This window comes from Pteropus vampyrus, unplaced genomic scaffold, assembly GCF_000151845.1.
Source record: "Pteropus vampyrus isolate Shadow unplaced genomic scaffold, Pvam_2.0 Scaffold167, whole genome shotgun sequence".
In the NCBI taxonomy this organism is placed as follows: Eukaryota; Metazoa; Chordata; class Mammalia; order Chiroptera; family Pteropodidae; genus Pteropus; species Pteropus vampyrus.
In genome coordinates, this window is record NW_011888948.1 from 3,640,644 (window position 1) to 3,658,896 (window position 18,253).

The following is an 18,253-nucleotide window of genomic DNA, read 5'->3' on the forward strand; positions in this document are numbered from 1 at the left end:
TGAAGGTTTGTGGCAACCCTGAATTGAGCAAGTCTTTTGGTGCCATTTTTTCCAAGGGGCTCAGATGATGGTTATCATTTTTTTTAGTAATAAAGTATTTTAAATTATAGTATGTACATTTTTTAAAAAAACATAATGCTATTGCACACTTGACAGACTACAGTATAGTGTAAACATAACTTTTATGTACATTAGGAAACCAAAAACTTGGCGTGCCTCACTTTATTATGATATTTGCTTTATTTTGGTGGTCTGGAACCAAACCCACAATGTCTCTGAGATATGTCTTACATACCAGACCTGCTGTATCTGAGCTCTGCTCACTGGGGTAAGTCCCTGATGTCTGCAGGATGTTTGGGAACAGCTCTGGCTTGGGCCCGGTATCCCATGGTGAGTGGGGCAGTAGCAGATTTTGCTTTATTATAAAGTAAATGTGCCCAAATGGTTTTGCTAGTATTGGATCAGCCAGTGAATTTTTATAGCTATTTGACAGGGGACAAGCTCTTAGAGTTTTGGGGAGGTAGCCCTCAAACAAGGCATAGTTAGCAGTCACAAATCATTATTATTTTTGGCTCCTTAGCCAGAATAATGGGGCAAGCAAGCAGATGTCAAGATTCTGTATAGTAAAGAAAACTCTACAGTGCAAGTAATATGTAGTTTATTGCAATTTGCTATTGTTTTTGTAATCTGGATTTATTGTATTCGAGTTCCAAAATAGGAAAAATAAAACAAACACATAAACCTAGATTTCGTACTTTTTAATTCTATTTACTAAGAATAGCAGTTCTTGGTAAACAGATTATGCATTCAGTGGATTTATTTTACCCTAGATTTTCCAGACAGCATATTTAGGATAAAAAACAATTTTAGATAGGATATCCTATGGGCAGAATATTTTCTTGGAGGTTTTAATCTGTCAGAGTTTCAGTATTTTTGACTTTTGAATTTATATTATCGAAAGCTTTTCATTGGCTCTTATAAACAGTTTGGGCATGTATCTTGAGTAAACAACTAACATGAACAGGTTTAATGGGCTCATCACTAACCCTGAGAACGTACTTTAAAATTCACATTAGTCTTCTAATAACTTTACAATTAGTCCTTTACAATTGATCAAACTATTTGTAAGCTATGTTACATTTTATGCCTAATGTAAGTTTTTCATCAGAAGAGAATAAATTTTAATGTGTTTGTTGTTTTTGGCTTTTATTTTGTTTTGACGCATTCTTCTGATAGCCAAATACATAATGTAGTAGATTGTATTGTAAAGCATTGCATTTATAGAGCCATTGATGACCAGAGACGTATGGCCTGGAAAATAGACCAAGATTTTCATTAGGAAATCACTTCAGCAACAAATGGGTTTCCTCTTAACAGTCTGCTATGGTGGGGCCCTATGTGTCTGAGACTGTCTCACTAGGCAAGAGCAGCAAAAAAGAGTCTGTATTTTGGACAGTTAATAGAAGTTTAAAGGATCAACTCCTTTAGGTCACAGTGGGCAAGGCAGGGAGTTGTGGCTTTCTGCTACGGACTTGGTAGTGCCTGGTCTCTGCACATCCCTGAGGAAGTAGGTGAGGAGGTTAAAGGGTCACCAGGGATGCCTGCATGCCACACTGAAGCTAAATTAATCCCAGGAGAAGCAAACTCCACTTGAAAATCCTTAGTGGCCTACACTACCCTTAAAAAAATTTTTTTTAAAAAAGAATTTTAGCTAAATGAAATTTTGTCTCTGTGTATCCACCACTGGGACCTTATTAGCCAGGGTCGATGGTGCTCATTTGACAGTTGGCCTTGTTGGCTTGTATAGCAATATCAGGCCTAAGTGTATGACAGTGTGAGGTAGTTTCTGTTTTCTAGACTTAAGCAGGGGTCCATCTACATTAGCAACACTTACAGAGGTTATAGAAGGAAAGAGATTAAGATCAATGCCTCATGATCTGGAACAGAAGGGAAGATGCTCGTATCTAAGGTTTCAACCTCAGCTGGGTTGTTGTGGGGTTTTGTCTTTTTGGAATTCCAAGTTTCTGATAATGTGTAAAGTACATGGCATTAAATGGTATAGGGAAAACTTCCATTTTCACATTCTGAAAATTGAGGGCTTTGCTCTTCCTTTAATAAAATGGTGGCTTTCTTTGATGTGGGATTTTCCAATGGGACACAGCAAAGGAAAGCACTGTGCTTTTTAGTTATGGCCTTCCGAGAAGCTGAAGCTTGAGACAGTTTGGATATCATTAAGTGAATTTTCTCTTCTATCCGAAGATTTTTTCTTAAATCCTAAATGTATGGGGTTATTGGCTGAAATGTTTCTCTGAAATATTTACACTTTGGGCACATATGAGGGCTTACCAAAGATGAGTCAACTATGGAGCATCGTCTGTCTTCTCTTTCCTGTGGTTTCCTCCTTACCCCTCCTTCTGGACTGGGCTGCTTCTGTCCCCACTGTTCCCTGATAGCACGCACTCGTAACTCCTTGTTAATGATCATTTGTCCTACACTATGTTCTTGACATCCCCCGCCTCTTGGGGTTTGTTCTTTGTGAAGTATGTGGTGGTGGGTAACTAGCGTGTGAGAAGAAATGAAAGAGAACATTGTTCCAATAGTCGCCATCCCGGATGTAACCTGTCATCAGTCAGTTGGTGTGCCTCTCTCTCCCTGAATAACTTATTGGACACACACACGCTCTGGCATGGGTCACCCAAGAAGTTAATAGGACATACCAGTTAAATGATCAGATTTTTTAATTTAAAATCTTCTTAAGGAGAAAACAATTTTTATGTAAAAGAAGGATTGCAGCTCAGTTGTGAGGACATGGAAATAAGCCTGAGGAAGGTTTGGCTGTCTTTTAAACAGGAAGTTTTTGATGAATGGTTTTTAATCAAGTTATAACCATTCATGATGGCTTAAAAATTCCTGTTTCTATGTCCCTTTATTTCCAATCACAGAATGACCAACCTTTATTTCCTGATCTTTGTGCCAGGTGATGCACTAAGCACTTTCCATGTATATTATGCCTGTCAGCCCTTAACAATCCTATGTGTAATACTCATTACTGTTTAACAGATGTCAAGACTGTGGCTGTGTGAGATCAGGTGACTCACTCAGAGTAGCCCTGCCTCAGTCTGACCTTGGGTTCCACCCCCCAAAACACAAAACTTCTCATGGCACTTATGAGTTCTTACATTTGTCTTCTTGGTACTGTTTTACATGAGTGTATAATCTCCCAAATGCCGGGTGTTTTTGTTTTTCTTTTAGTAGAAGCTGCTTTAATGTGGTCCTGTTTTCATTCCCTTGGAATGATCTGAGTCAGAGATAAAGCTGTTTAGAACTAAATGTATATCTGTAGCCCTTTGAAACTCCATAGCTAAGAATTGGTTTGGTAAGGGGAGGGACATCACATGTCCTTGATTCTTGTTTTACATTTCTTCAAGGACTAAAGCCTCATGCGGTTCTCCTTTTTGTAAATGAACACACATAAGTTTTCCATGTGCATTTTACTCTTTTTGAACTCTGTCTTTCTTAATATAAAATGAGAGTGTTAGGCCAGGTGACCTTCCCCGTGCCTTCCAGCTCAAAAGTGTTATGAGGTTGCAAGTCCTCTGTCTACAGCCCTGGGGTTATTAGGGTTACTGGAGAAGCCTGAGTCCTTAGTGTGGCTAGGGGGTGAGAATGACTTTTGGGATCACTGATGTTCAGGCAGAAGGACAGGTTTCTGGGAAATGAAAAGGAATCAGCCGTTTGGAAGGAGAGCTGAATGCTGGGCCTAATGCATAAGCTTGTGGATTCGCCATTCGCAGCAGGTCACAGCAGATCTAGTACAGCATTTCTTAAAGTTGAATTTATATTGATAATATGTCTGTTAATATTACTTGTAAAAAGAGTTGTTGGCAAAAGATCACGTTTTCCTTCTGTTTGTGAACAAAATGGATCATTTTGCAAAGTTGTTGTTTTATTAGCAACTCTGATGGAAACTCTGTTCTGAATAGTGATTATTTCTACTTTCTCCTTAGTTTGTTTTCACTCCTAGAAGTGCCGGAAGAGATGGTGTAAAAGAGAGGAAGCAGGATGAGGGAGTATAGGCCACACTGGGAATCCGCGAAACAATCGCATACACTGACAAAGTTCACAGAAATTAGATAAAATGCTTTTGGAAAATCTAGTTTGTCTAGCATTTTGAAAGAATTTTTAGAGTTTCTAGAACAAGTTCATTTAGTCTTGTATTCCAGTGTCTTGGAAGTTCTCTTTTGTTTGACTTGGTGACTATTGTTCATGCCCACCCTCTCCCTGGGCGATAGACAGTTCTAGGCTTTGGGGGCCTCTGGGGCCCTTTCCATTTTCCTTGTGGGTCCCACAGTCTCTTTAAGCAGGCTTTCCCTGGAGGTGATGTTCATTCACATCTGAAATTCACACTTCAGCTGCTATGGTATCCTGCCACAAAGAGCACCCATTAGAATTAAAAGCAAATGATGTTTTGTAAATTACCCATTGAGGCAGAAAGCGAGTTTTGTAAACTAGTATTTGTAAACAGAATTATTTCTGCTTCTTCAAGATGTACACATGTAACCTCAGTCTTCTTAACGCTGATGAAGCCAAGGAGCTGGTTTTCCAGCTGGCAGCGGAGTTGCCATGCAGAGTTGTAAAACCTTAGTCTGAGTCCTAGCCGGGTTCATTTTCGGAGCCTTAGTTTTCCAGTTTCTGAAACGGGGTCAATAATACCTGCCTTATAGGACTCTCCCAAGGATGGAATGAAATGGTATATTAAAAGCAATTTGTAAACTATAAAGTAATGCAGATACAAAGTATGAAGGCCAGGAGTTCGTGAGCAGGATATATTCAGCTTAAGTTGCTGGTTTTGTTTTATTTTGGTTAAACACAAAGACCAGGGTAGTCTTAGAACTGCTAAGCAGAGAGAAAAGTGGAGCGTAGCAGTGATGGGAAGATCCATGGCCGAGAGGTGGCGATGTCCACGCACAGCGAGGAGCGAGCTGGATGGAGCCTGGGCGCAGCTTGGCTCAGAAGGTGGGGCGTCTGGGGAAGTCCAGGGTAAAGAGAGGTCATGAAAGAGCCCGGGCAGGGCAAGGCACGGGCAGAGAGGTGCAAACCCAGTGCTGGACAAGAAGACCCTTTCTTCAAACCAGGCCTCGTGAGGCCAAAGAGTTTGCTAGACTTGACTTTAGAGCTAGTTCTGCCCCCTTGGTTTCTTTGTTGGGGCCTTTAGTCTACTCCAAGTCTACTGTAATAGACTGGTGGTGTTTAAATGTTTTTGTAAAAATCACACACCCTTTTGATATTACATTTATTTGTTTTTACTATACCAATTTATTTGCTTTTACTATACCAATATATTGCGTATATTGTATAACACATTTGCCAATATACATTTTTGAAAAATGAGATAAAAAATTTAAAATAAATGAAAGGTGTAAAGATTTCTTCCTGCACTTTAATGGCTGTCTGATGATTGCTTTAGAGAGTGGTGCTAGGAGCATAGTGGGGAAGGGGCAGTTCCTGTCCTGTGTCCTCAGGGTCTCTAGGTGCCAGCCTTGGAGCCTAGCTCCTTCTAGCCAGGCAGGCAGTGGGCCAGCAGAGCTCAGTCATAATCATCCGCCACAGAGTTGCCAGACTGTGGCCTGCTGAAGTGGCCCTGCTCCATAACCTCCGCTTCTTCCCTGTCTCACACTGGGTGCGTCCAGAGCCCACAGCTGTGTGGGATGCTCACATAAGGCTCGGCAGCAACACCTTGAAAACTTGACTACAAGATTCTGATGACAGTGACCGGCAGGTATGTTCACAGATCAGTTTTAGCATCTGAGGCACTATCTAATGCAGAGAGAAAATATCTTAACTCTTACCCCAAAACTGGTTTGTTTTTCCAATAACTAACATGTAAAAGCTTTATGTTAGTGGCAACAGTACAAGGTATGATTATAAAGAAATGAGGCTAATGTTTATATACCTAAGTCTCTAAAACGTAGATATGTTATTTTATAGATACATTATCCTAATAATAACATCAGGTAATATTCATTGAGGTAAGCACTTTACATGTGTTACCTCATTTAGTCTTCGCAACAGCCCTGTAAATGTAGGACCTGTTAACCGTTCAGCAGATGCTTGAGTACCTTCTTGGTGGTGGAGCTGTGAGGGTGCAGTGTACGAGAAGACCAGGTCTCTGAGCTTGTGCGTCTTGCAGTGGAGTGGGGCACCAGACATACCCTAAGGGACCAGACATAGCAGAATCATAATTATGGCGAGTAAACAAGGTTCTGTGTTAGAGAACTGCGGGGCACGATGGGCTTATGAGGAAATGCCTCCGCAAGGGACACTTGGCGTGTGGGGGGCGTGCAACCTTTGGTGGAAATAAGTCGATGCTCCTGGACAGTCCTTTGTGCATCAGTTTCTGTCAGGAGTGTGTATTTAGGTGGACTTGTTCTTTTCCTAGGTAGGTCATAAAGCACGTAGAGGGCAGAGTCTGTGTCTAATTCCTTCTTTTGTTCTTCACTGCATGTAGCAGAAAATAGGTCCCAATAAATGTTACTTGCCATGAATTGGTACATAGATGGATGGATAAAAGATGTGTAAGGCATTACATCTTCCTGTAATGTTTTTGAGATGTCAGTCAACAAACATTGACTATGTCTTGTGTGTAGAGCATCTTTAAGGGGATTTGAGGTTAGGAAATAGAAACAAACTTTGCCACCTGCCCTTTAAAGAGTTTGGAATACGGTCTGTAGAGCACATAGAACACCTGAGAGTTAGAAAAAGCCAACAGGGCAGGTTGAACAAGCAAGTGCTTATCATGTCCAGGTTACCCCTTCACCCACATGAACCATGGAGTTTGTTGGGTCAGGCTTCCCAAGAACATGCTCCTGCACTGCTTAGGGTGGCTAGGCACGCAGGTGGTGGGGGAGTCAGGGAGGAGGTTGCAGAGGGAGGTATGTTCAGAAGAAAGCCAGCTCAGCATTAGCAGAAAGCTGGGCTGCAGAGAAATACAGCTAGTGGAGAGGAAATTTGCTGACTTATCTTTTTCTCTAATGGCATCATGTAGAAACTTGGGATTTGGGTAAGTGGCTTGCAGTGCACGAGTCTTCTGTCCTCATATCCTGCTTCTTTCCTCACATAATAGTTGTCATAGTTCAAGAACTGTCTCAGAGCACTGACAGTGTGTGGCTCGGCTGCATGGTTCCATGGATGAACCATACTTTCCTCTGGCCTTGGCCGTGTCCGGCAGAGACTTGCAGACATAACATCATTAAATAGCAACATGTATTTTTACAAGATTTACCTATTCAACACCCCTACCCCCACCCCCTGGAAGTCACAGCTTCTTTAATGTCCTGCTGGTTATGTGAAAAACAGGACTTTATGTAATAAGCCCTGCACAGAAAACCTTTTCCTGTTCGAAAAAATTTTTTTTTTAATTGTTGGCAAAGTTAGGAGACAGTTCTGTTACTCCAAGAGCGAACTGAAATGTCCTCTTAGAAAAATATGTAGCATAATGTTTTGGTAAGTAAAGGATTGCTGTGGGACTTTTTTTTTTCCCCTAAGTCTAAGTAGTGAGTTAGTGTATGTCCCACCTGAGTTAGTGAATGCTTCCTGAATTTTTTAAAGATTTCATCATTATGTGTTCTTCAGTCTTGTTAAAAACGTTCCCCAATTGCAAATGATCTGATCTAATTATAAATGTTGTAGAGCTGTACCACCTCCTCCTCCAGTCAGTGTAGACAGCCAGGAAGCTACTATCTAGGAAGATCATGCCCCTTTATCATTAACTAAATGTGACAGAGACAGGAGTCAGGCTTCCTGTCCTCTAGAGATTTCTTCATGTAGCTTATCTGTGTCCATTGTGTTTGAAGAACAAGGGATATTGTGCAAATGCCCAGACTTTCTGCGTATAGAACATGTTGCAGGGTCAGAGTACTCTCCTCCATTCCCATCTACTCCAGGGGCAGGCCTGCTTCTTTCAGGAGGAATTTGGGACGTGGTTTGCTGGTGTTGGTGGGCCCTGTAGATGAAGCTGTGCCCCTAGGAGCGAATGTGTAAAACCTTCCTATAGGATTTGAGGATTGTCGTGGGAATGAATTAGGACATTAGGGAAATGCAATACTCAGACTCTTTTAGGGAGTCGTGTATGTACATAAAGTCTTTCTCAAACCCTGTCTTGAGTTTGGAACAGATCTATACGTGGGAAGGAAGAGGAAAGTCTTGGGAATAAAAGTAACGTCAGTGCCATCCACTCGACACACCTGCCCAGCATCCAGCCTGATGCACCCCCATTCAGGACCGTGTCTGACCTGTACTTTCTGTGTGCCCTGGCAGAAGAGCTTGTCACATAGCTGCTGTGTTGCAATTCTTGGGTGGAATGTAGTACAGAGGGTCAGAGGGCATTCTGCAATGTGTATTTCTCAGCATTAACTGTCCAGCCCCACTCTGACTTTTGCATCTCCTTTTTGAAAGTAAGATTTTTTTTTCCCCTTGTTCTGTTTTCTACTTCCTTTTAATGAGAAAAAACTTGAGTTTATGGTTTATGTTGGAGCCCTGGCTTTGTCCTGCTATGCAATGGCTTTGTTCTGAGGCAGCGATTGGCATTCAAACATCTGTGTCCCACATCGATGACATGAGGATGTGGGCATTGTGGCTGCATCCCTCGGTGACCACAAATCCAGCCAGAGCCTTTTCGTGGTCAGGGAGAAGGGGCCACAGGGGTCAGGGGGGCTTGTCATCTGATCCTTGCACCCAGTTGGCTGAGAAAGCCAAGGAAGTCTGGGGGCCATGCGCTCAGCCCTGTTCCCAGGGTTCTAGGACACCCAGAATCCCGCTCCTGGACCTAGGATGGAGCCCTGATGACAAATGCTGCTCAGTGAGCAGTGAGTGAGGGTCTCCTCTGTGCCCTGTTCTGTGTTGGGAACAAAAAGTGGTAAGATAGGGTCCCTCTGTCTTAGGAACCCGCTTTCCTTTTTTTATATGTTGTAGAGGCGCTCTGGATTTTGGCAGCTCGCTGTGTGTCCAGTAAGGGAGTCAAATTGGCACTTCCTTGTTTGTAGCCCAGCTTCACTGCTTCTGCTGGAGCTTGAGACTTTCTCAGGTCCCCTTCACTGAGTGTTTAGAGTTGTGGATTTGCATATAATACCTGTAAGCTTCTACTACACCCCAGTGAATAGGAGGGGAATGAGGCTTGGAATGGTGATATCTTGGGCCCCCAAAGTTGGGATCTGATACCTTCTTCCCAGTGACTTTACCATGTACCAGACACCACTGAGCATTTTACATACCGTATCTCATTTAATCCGCAAAACAGACCCAAGGGGCTATTATTTCTCTGTTTTACAGATAAGGAAACTTAAGATACATAGGGGCCAAGCAGTTTCATGAGGTTATATAACCAGCGAGTAGCAGAGCCACCTAAATGCTCAAAAAACGGTTGACTTTTCTCTACTACTTGTCCTATAGGTATACGTAGCACAGTTCAGTCGTGGAGCTGTACTTAGAGGGTGGAAGCCTCGAGGGCTTTGTACTCTCTACCCTTCATCCCTTCATCCCTTCCTCCCAGGTTGTCTTTTTGGATTGACAGTAACCTTTGATGCAGTGTCCTTGGGTTAGTTGGTGCATACTATTGGTTATTTTGCGGGGGAGGGAGTGGCAAATAATACTTGCGTTTAAGTTTTTCTTCCTTTTTTCAGGGGTAGGGGCAGTTAAACTTTCTAAAATTAAAAAAAAAAAACCCAAAAAACCCAGTTTTTCTAATATTCACCTCTATTTGCCTAATGGACTTTAAGGGTCCAAATGAATGTAAGTTTTACTAGTTTCCAGGCTTTTAATTCTTGACTAAGAATATATGCTGTTTCATTTCTTTATTTTCCATAATCAGGTGGGCCCAGTAATGTAAAACTTCTCATGAATGTAAATCTGAAGAGAATTGGCAGTTGTTTTAGGGGTGGTAGAATGGAAAGAGTTTTTGATAGCACTTTGTTACAGAGTACTATTTGCATAGCACTGTAACTAAACAAAATTTAAGTGGTTTTAAAACCAGTTCCTGTAATTTCCCTATGAAATATAGCTATGTGAAAGGAGATGTTTGTAATAATGCGTATTTAATTTATCCCCTCATTAAATTAAGATTCAGATACTATTATAGTATTTTTAAGATAAGGTATTATTTTTCTAGTACAGGTTTGAGCTCTTTTGGATCGAGGTTCAGAAACCACTGTGACTTCTGGTTGAAATCTGTACTTACATGTAATGCATATCTCTATTGATTAGTAAGTTTTCCAATTGGAAAATTACTGTATTTCTGACATGATGTTTTGTTTTACAGAATTCAATCCGTCATAATCTGTCTCTACACAGCAAGTTCATTCGTGTGCAGAATGAAGGAACTGGAAAAAGTTCTTGGTGGATGCTTAATCCAGAGGGAGGCAAGAGTGGAAAATCCCCCAGGAGAAGAGCTGCGTCCATGGACAACAACAGTAAATTTTCTAAGAGCCGAGGTCGAGCTGCCAAGAAAAAAGCATCCCTCCAGTCTGGGCAGGAGGGTGCAGGAGACAGCCCGGGGTCTCAGTTCTCTAAATGGCCTGCCAGCCCTGGCTCTCACAGCAATGATGACTTTGATAACTGGAGTACATTTCGCCCTCGAACTAGCTCAAATGCTAGTACTATTAGTGGGAGACTCTCTCCCATTATGACCGAACAGGATGATCTAGGAGACGGGGATGTGCATTCTATGGTGTACCCACCATCCGCTGCAAAGATGGCTTCCACTCTCCCCAGTCTGTCTGAGATAAGCAATCCTGAAAACATGGAAAACCTTTTGGATAATCTCAACCTTCTCTCATCACCAACGTCATTAAATGTTTCAACTCAGTCTTCACCTGGCACCATGATGCAGCAGACACCATGCTACTCGTTCGCGCCGCCAAACACCAGTCTGAATTCACCCAGTCCAAACTACCAAAAATATACCTACGGCCAATCTAGCATGAGTCCTTTGCCCCAGATGTCAATGCAAACTCTTCAGGACAACAAATCGAGCTACGGAGGTATGAATCAGTATAACTGCGCACCAGGACTCTTGAAGGAGTTACTTACTTCTGACTCTCCTCCCCACAATGACATTATGACACCAGTTGATCCTGGGGTGGCCCAACCCAACAGCCGGGTCCTTGGCCAGAATGTGTTGATGGGCCCTAATTCGGTCATGTCAACCTATGGCAGCCAGGCGTCTCATAACAAAATGATGAGTCCTAGCTCCCACCCCCACCCTGGACATGCTCAGCCCACATCTGCAGTTAATGGGCGTGCCCTGCCCCACGCAGTAAGCACCATGCCCCACAGTGCGAGTATGAACCGCCTGGCCCAGGTGAAGACAGCTGTACAAGTGCCTCTGCCCCACCCCATGCAGATGAACACTCTTGGGGGCTACTCCTCGGTCAGCAGCTGCAATGGCTATGGCAGGGTGGGCATTCTCCACCAGGAGAAGCTCCCCAGTGACTTGGACGGCATGTTTATCGAACGCCTGGACTGTGACATGGAGTCCATCATTCGGAATGATCTCATGGATGGAGATACTTTGGATTTTAATTTTGACAATGTGTTGCCCAACCAAAGCTTCCCTCACAGTGTCAAGACGACGACACATAGCTGGGTGTCAGGCTAAGAGTAAGTTAGTGAGCAGGTAAGATCACCCCAATATCAAAAAGGCCTTCTGAGAACTGAACTTAGAGGAACACTGAAACTTGCCATTTATCTTCCATGGTTAGGACTTTTTTGATGTCAGCTGGTTGCCCCTTGCAGAGAGGCATCTTTTATCATTCATTCTTCACCCTTTTTACAGTTTATAAAGTTTCTTTTTGAGCTTAAACACGGAAGCTTTCTCCAACTGCTTTAAATATTTTCTTTTGACTATTATATGGTTGCATCTTTTTAGTAGCTCTTCAATAAATGAATACATTTGATACAAATCAAATGCTGAAGGGCTTTTCAAAGTGGAATTTCCCCACATTCAGTGATTTCAGAACTGTTGGAGAAAGCTCTCGTTCCCCTCTCCCCCCAACTATGTCTGTCACTCTAATATGTTAAGTTGAATTGATTTTAATTTGGCTATATTTTTATTGTGCGTATTTTTTTTCTAGGCTATCCTTAAGAGTACTTCAGATTGTCTGACAGCAGGAACTGAGAGAAGTCCAAAGATGTCCTTCACTCCACCTTTTCATTTTCTTGATTAAAAAAAAAAAAAACATAATGAAAAAACGTTTCTTTTTTCCTTTCGTCAGACTTGGCAGCGAAGACACTTTTCCTGTACAGGATGTTTGCTCTGTGTTTGCAGGTTATGTGCTGCTGTAGATAAGGACTGTGCCATTGGAAATTTCATTACAATCAAGTGCCAAACTCACTACACCATATAACTGCAGAAAAGACTTTCGGATCCTGGTGTGCTTTCAAGTTTTGTATATAAGCAGTAGCTACAGAATTGTATTTGTGTATGTTTTGTTTTTTAAATATCCATTTGGTCCAAGGAAAGTTTATACTCTTTTTGTAATACTGTGATGGTCTCATGTCCTTAATAAGTTAAACTTTCGTTTGTACTACCTGTGTTCTGCTGAACTGACGAATCACCAAGAACCAAGCTCTCCATTCTGAACCTCCATTGAACAGCTTTGGACCTGTTCATGTTGCCACATAATTCACATGAGAACCAATAGCCTGTTATCAATCTGCTGAATTAATGGACTTGTCAAACTCTTGGGGAAAAAAAAAAAGATTAAACGCCAGCCTTGTACAGGTCTTTTCTATTTTTTTCGTTTATTTTATTATTTGCAAATTTGTACAAACATATAAATGGTTCTGATTTCCAGATAACTGATTTTTGATGTTATTGATGGGACTTGATCTTTTTGGAATAGATACTGAACTGTAATGTTTTCTTAAAACTAGAGTCTACTTTGTTACAGTATGCTTGTAAATTTGTGGAATCTCAGATATTTGAGACAGCATCCATAATTATCATTTTGTATTCTAACTGGATTAGTACTAATTTTGTACGTGCTTAACTGGTTTGTACACTTTGGGATGCTACTTGGTAATGTTTCTGACTAATCTTAAAATCATTGTAATTAGTACTTACATATTCAACATTTCTGGCCCTACTTTGGCAGGAGAGTGATGTATAGTTATAGACATTTTGCGTTTCATGTTTAAGAAAACTTGATATGTTTTCATGTGTTTTAAAGAAATTTTATCTGCTTCTGTTACCCTGTGAGCTAAGCATAATGCACAGTGTTGAGTCTTCTGATAGATACCTGTCCACTTGTCATGGCATTTGCTCCTGGTTGGCCTTGCAGTGTTCGTAGATCAGGAAGGGAGGTCTGTGTCTACAACAGTGTTCCTTTTCAAACTGGGGGTTTTGATCAGCAACCATTTTGAGTTGAGCTTCAGCAAAAGTTTTCCTTCATAATTCTGTGCTCTTATTTTGGTCTAGGTGGAGGTTGGTTTTGTAGTTCTGCCTTGAAGGATTATGTCAGCACTCACACTTCGTCCCTCTTTCCTTTTTGTTCTGCAGATTACTTAGCACATTATGGAAAGTAAGTCAAAGTGGGGGGAATTTTAAAATGGGACTTAGTGATTTGTAGAATGCTTTGTGTTCACTAGTACAGATGGCGACCAAATGGAGCAGAACTTGTTTAAAAATTGGGGCAATTAATTTGAAAATCAACAAACCAGCTCTAAGTTGTGTATTTGAATTTGTTTTGAACGCCTTTGCATAAGTTAAGGATTTCTTTAGCCTTTAGCAACCTAAACTGTAATTCAGATCATTGTGTTTTAATATTTTCCAATTACCTATAACTGACAGACCAAGTTAATTGGCTTTGTGTCCCACTTAATGCATTGGTATTTTCAAGTAGTGGAATGCCGGAAGTCAGCACGATAAAAGGAACAGGTGCACAAAAATGTTCCTCGTGCCTTCTTGAGAAGGCTCTGATTTCTATGTATGTAGCTTATATCATGTTTGCTTCGTCTTGCCTATGAATCGCAGCCCTGTTGGCTTGGTTTTTCCTACATGTTTTATAAGAACCCAAGTGTTCCTGATAGATGTCCTACAGGAGGCCAGCTCTATGGTAAGTTTCCCACTGTAACTTCCACTGTTTTAAAAATTCCTTAAACAACCACTTCTCTAACCATCTTCATTGTTGGCCACTCCAGAATCTGTCTGGTTTTAGAAATCCCAGTCCCTGTAAGCAGCGCCTCCTGTGTGTGGACTGGAGCTTGCTGGCGCAGAGTACTCGTCCCCCATTGCCACGGACCGCCACGTGCCAGTGCACGCGAGCCTCAGAGCCCCCATTTGTTCGTCAAAGAGACAGCTTAGCTGACATCACTGTTAAAATACTACTTCATAGAGTGACTTTAAAAAAATGTTTCTTCCTTGAGTCTATGTAAATATCTTTTTTTTTTTTCCTTTCAAATTTTTCTGTGTTGAAATTCTAACATGGATCCCTGGGTAGCTAGCTCTCTGGGGTACAGTGAACTCCATTGAAAGGCACCTTGTCTATTTTGAAAACATTATGTGACCTTTGGTAATTCTTTCTCTGTACGAATACTGACTTTCTGAAGTAATTAGTATATCAGTTATTGTACATGATTGCTTTGTGAAATGTGCAAATGATATCACCTATGCAGCCTTGTTTGATTTGTTTCCTCTGGTTTGTACTTTTATTAAAAGCATATTGTATTATAGAGCTATTCAGATATTCTAAGTATAAAGTATTGTTTCTGTAATATAGACGTATGGAATATATTTAGGTAATAGACGCATTACTTGGAAAGTTCTGCTTTCACAGACTGACAGAAGTCTAAAATAATTAGCAAATGTTATAACGCAGCGAGCAGTAAATCAATGGAACAGCCCAAGAAGAGAAGGACACTTGAAATAGAAATAGTTCTCTGAAGGTATACAGTTTGGATGTGTTCAACTGCTGGACATATGTGTCCGTTTCTCCCTGGTCCCGCACCCCGCCCCTCTGAAATTCTTATATTCAGCCTTTAAGAGTTCTTAATTTATAATTGACTTTTAAGTAAGAAGTTTCTCTTGCGATTTTAGTTTGGTAGTGATCATTCAGTAAAAAATGCATTGTGGTTTATGCAAACAAAACTACGGCATGACTTTTGGCCCCCTCCTTGATGCAGTGTGCAGCCTGGCAGTGTGGCTAGCTGTGGCCACCTGAGTCTTGTGAGGACATAGTCACACACCCTCCCACATTTCATTACTCGAGTTTAGTAACAGTGCAGGTTCCATGTTCGTGTTCCAATACTCTGAGAAGTGCCTGATGATGCCGATGTACTTACAGACACATGAACAATCTTTGCTATTATTGTATAAAGCCATAAATGTACATAAATTATGTTTAAATGGTTTGGTGTCTTTCTTTTCTCATTGTGCAGAATAAGGTTTTCATTAGGTTATTCGTTTGTTTGTTTAGCTATCACTTCAGTTAGACGTCGTTGGTCATAGTGCCATCCTTTATTCAAATCTGGTATTTCCTTTGGGGGGTGGTGGGGTGAGCAGTCTCTCTGACCAGCTGTAGCTTCCTAGAGTTAAGAACAAGTAAAAACCCCTGATAACAAACAACCCTGGAGTGTAGCTACTTCATCTTCAGAATGTCTGAAACCACAGCCCTGAACAGTAATTCCTTGGCAATTCAGTTTCAGGTCAGAGCAGACCAAGCGGAAGGTAAAAGCACCTGAGGGGCTGGTTAGGATGGTCCCAGCTAGGAGGTCACTGACAGAGGCTCCGGGTAGTGGGGAGGAGCAGTGGCTTTCCAAGGCTGTGTGTGCTGCTGTCACCACTGCCTACACTTTGCTGAAAGAGGAGCATTGCATCCTCCTCTAAGTGGCTGCAGATCGGAGGTTTATATGTTTGTGTTATTCACAAAACGCCCTGAGGAATGAGCTAGGATTAAGTTCATGATGATTAAAATGCATTTTTAAACCAGAACGAAGGCCAGTCTCTTTGCTTCTGATTCTTTTACCAGACAGGTGAATGTCCAAATGAGTCAGAGTAACAACAAGGAAATAGGTTATTCTGATGTTTATCTGTTTAGGTCAGTCCAGCTTTCAGGTTTTTTTTTTTTTCTTCCTTCTAGCAATGGAATCTTTTCTTTAAAGGACATGGTAGTCAGAAGCCCAGAGTTTAGAACTGATAAAACCATCTTCTCCCAGACCGTGGGATTCATGCCCAAATCATTTTGAAAACTGCTAATCTAGTCCAAATGCAGAAAAACACCTTGATTGTACCAACAGAACTGTAACCACTAGGCCCCTTTTACAACCCTCTGCAGGTACACAAAATGACACATCTAATATTTAATGAGACCAGTCCCCAGGTTTTATATCATGATAAGAAGAAGCAACACAGCAAGAAGATTTCTCTTGCTGTGGTAGGGCCCATGGGTGGAGATTGGGAGGGAGAGACTGACTTCGGTGAACAATATCTAGGCCCCTGCGTTGACCAGAGAGCCGGGGGTTAGAATCCAGATGTGTACCCAGGGTTGTTTCATGACCTGTGAACCAGCCACACTGAAGGACTGCCTTGACCATTGTTCCTCCATGTTTGAGCTGACCTCTAGCAATGTTGGTGCCAATTAGATTGGTTGGCGTGGCCAAGTGAGTGGAAGTCTGTTCCAAGAGATACATCACACTAAGGGACAGTTGAAGTCACTGTCACATACACATTGAACCTTTATCATGTTAGTGTTCCTTACAGGGCCATGAGCCTGCAGCCTGGCAGAGCCTCTTAGATGAGGGTGTGTTTCTAGTCAGTTTCCTCATTCTAATTTGCTGTTTCATTATTGGTGTAAAAAAATTAGACTGGCCATTACTTAAACACATGGACTCTAGGATATTTTCCAGTTTAAGTAACTGGCAAATGAGTGAAGTTTCTGTGGAATGGAAAGGGAGGTGTATGCTGGCATGGAGAAAGGAGGAAGGCAGGCAGCCATGGGTGGTGATAGGAAACCAGATGTGAAGTGGAGGCAGCTGAGGTGTGAGCTCAAAGTCTTTGGGTCCTTTGACTGGAGGAAGCTACAGAGTGGCATGGGCATATAGAAGTTAAAAATAAAACTTAGAAGTTTTTGCAGGTGGCTGGGAGAGACGGCCCTCTGAGCAGACCCCTCGCTTTGGCAATGTAGCTATGAGGAGAAAGCGCCATATTGAGAAGGCATTCACCTGTTACAGGAAAAAGGAAAAAAAAGGTTGGGAGCCAACCCTAGGCCGACTTTTCTTAGCTGACTGGTGGCAGGAGACTGCCTTCCCCCTAACCCCTCTACTCCCATGAACTAAAAGGCTAAATGAAATTTCTCGACATTAGTACCTTTATCATGTTCACATCTTCCAAAAGGGAAGGTCTTGTTTGCACTGGATGCCACTGGTGGAAAGTAGAGATTTACATCCTCAAGGAAGAAAGAGGGCTTGTTATTTATTGTTTACATCTCATTCCTTCCACGAGCTCCAGTCCCTGACAAGCAACTTTCAGAATTCCTGTAAAACTTCAAAGTTGCCTAGGATGGTAGCCTAGGATCCATGTGGGATTCTCATACTTGCTAGAGTTTCTGCAAACATTCTTGGGATTGTAACATTACTAAAATTGCTGCCTCAGTGAGATGATCTTAGGTGAGAGAGCCGCTTAGAACAGGGCTCTCAGTGGGCCAGATTTTTCTGTCTAATGAATTGGGAAAATGGGGAGGTCCATTTTGTCTTTTAGTGCTTGTTTCCAGAACAAGCCAGAGCTGCCCACTGCTTTGTTCATACTGGTGGCAGGGGCACTTGGGATGTTGGTGGAGTGGTAAGCTGTTCTGATGTTTGGCAGTGATTTCCACCACAGACAAGGGGAGTTGAGGATACCTTCTGCTACCTGCCTCACAGGTTTGATGTGAGGATTAGAGGATGATGTCATGTCTGCAAATAGCATCCTGTGTACAAGTGAGTTGGTGTCAGCATAGGTAACAGTAGCCTTTGAGGATTTGTTTCCTTCGTGGGGCTTCTGGACAGTCAGCATTTCTCTGCAGGTTTCGTGGAAGAGCTGTTTGGTTCCCTTGCATCGTTGTCCTGCATTCCCATGTACAGCCCTCCATCTCAAGCCTGGAAGCAGGTAGACAGCTTACCAGACCCAAACTCTAGGAGAGTTGGTAGGCCTCTCTTTTCCTGGTAACTCTAAGAGGACTTTAGTAAATCGTAAACTTATGTGCCCTATGCAAACTAGTTGTGATAT

At 41.9% G+C, this 18,253-nt stretch overlaps 1 protein-coding gene across 1 annotated transcript in view; it reads left to right on the top strand.

The window, feature by feature from the left end:
• The window catches only part of FOXO1 (forkhead box O1), an 84,327-nt gene extending 68,930 nt beyond the window's left edge, over positions 1-15,397 (top strand). Inside the window, exons 3-4 of the mRNA XM_023536706.1 lie at positions 10,313-11,668; positions 12,126-15,397. Coding sequence (XP_023392474.1) covers positions 10,313-11,650 — 1,338 coding nt within the window. The 3' untranslated portion in view covers positions 11,651-11,668; positions 12,126-15,397. The remainder of the gene's footprint in view (positions 1-10,312; positions 11,669-12,125) is intronic.
• The last annotated feature ends 2,856 nt before the right edge of the window (positions 15,398-18,253 follow it).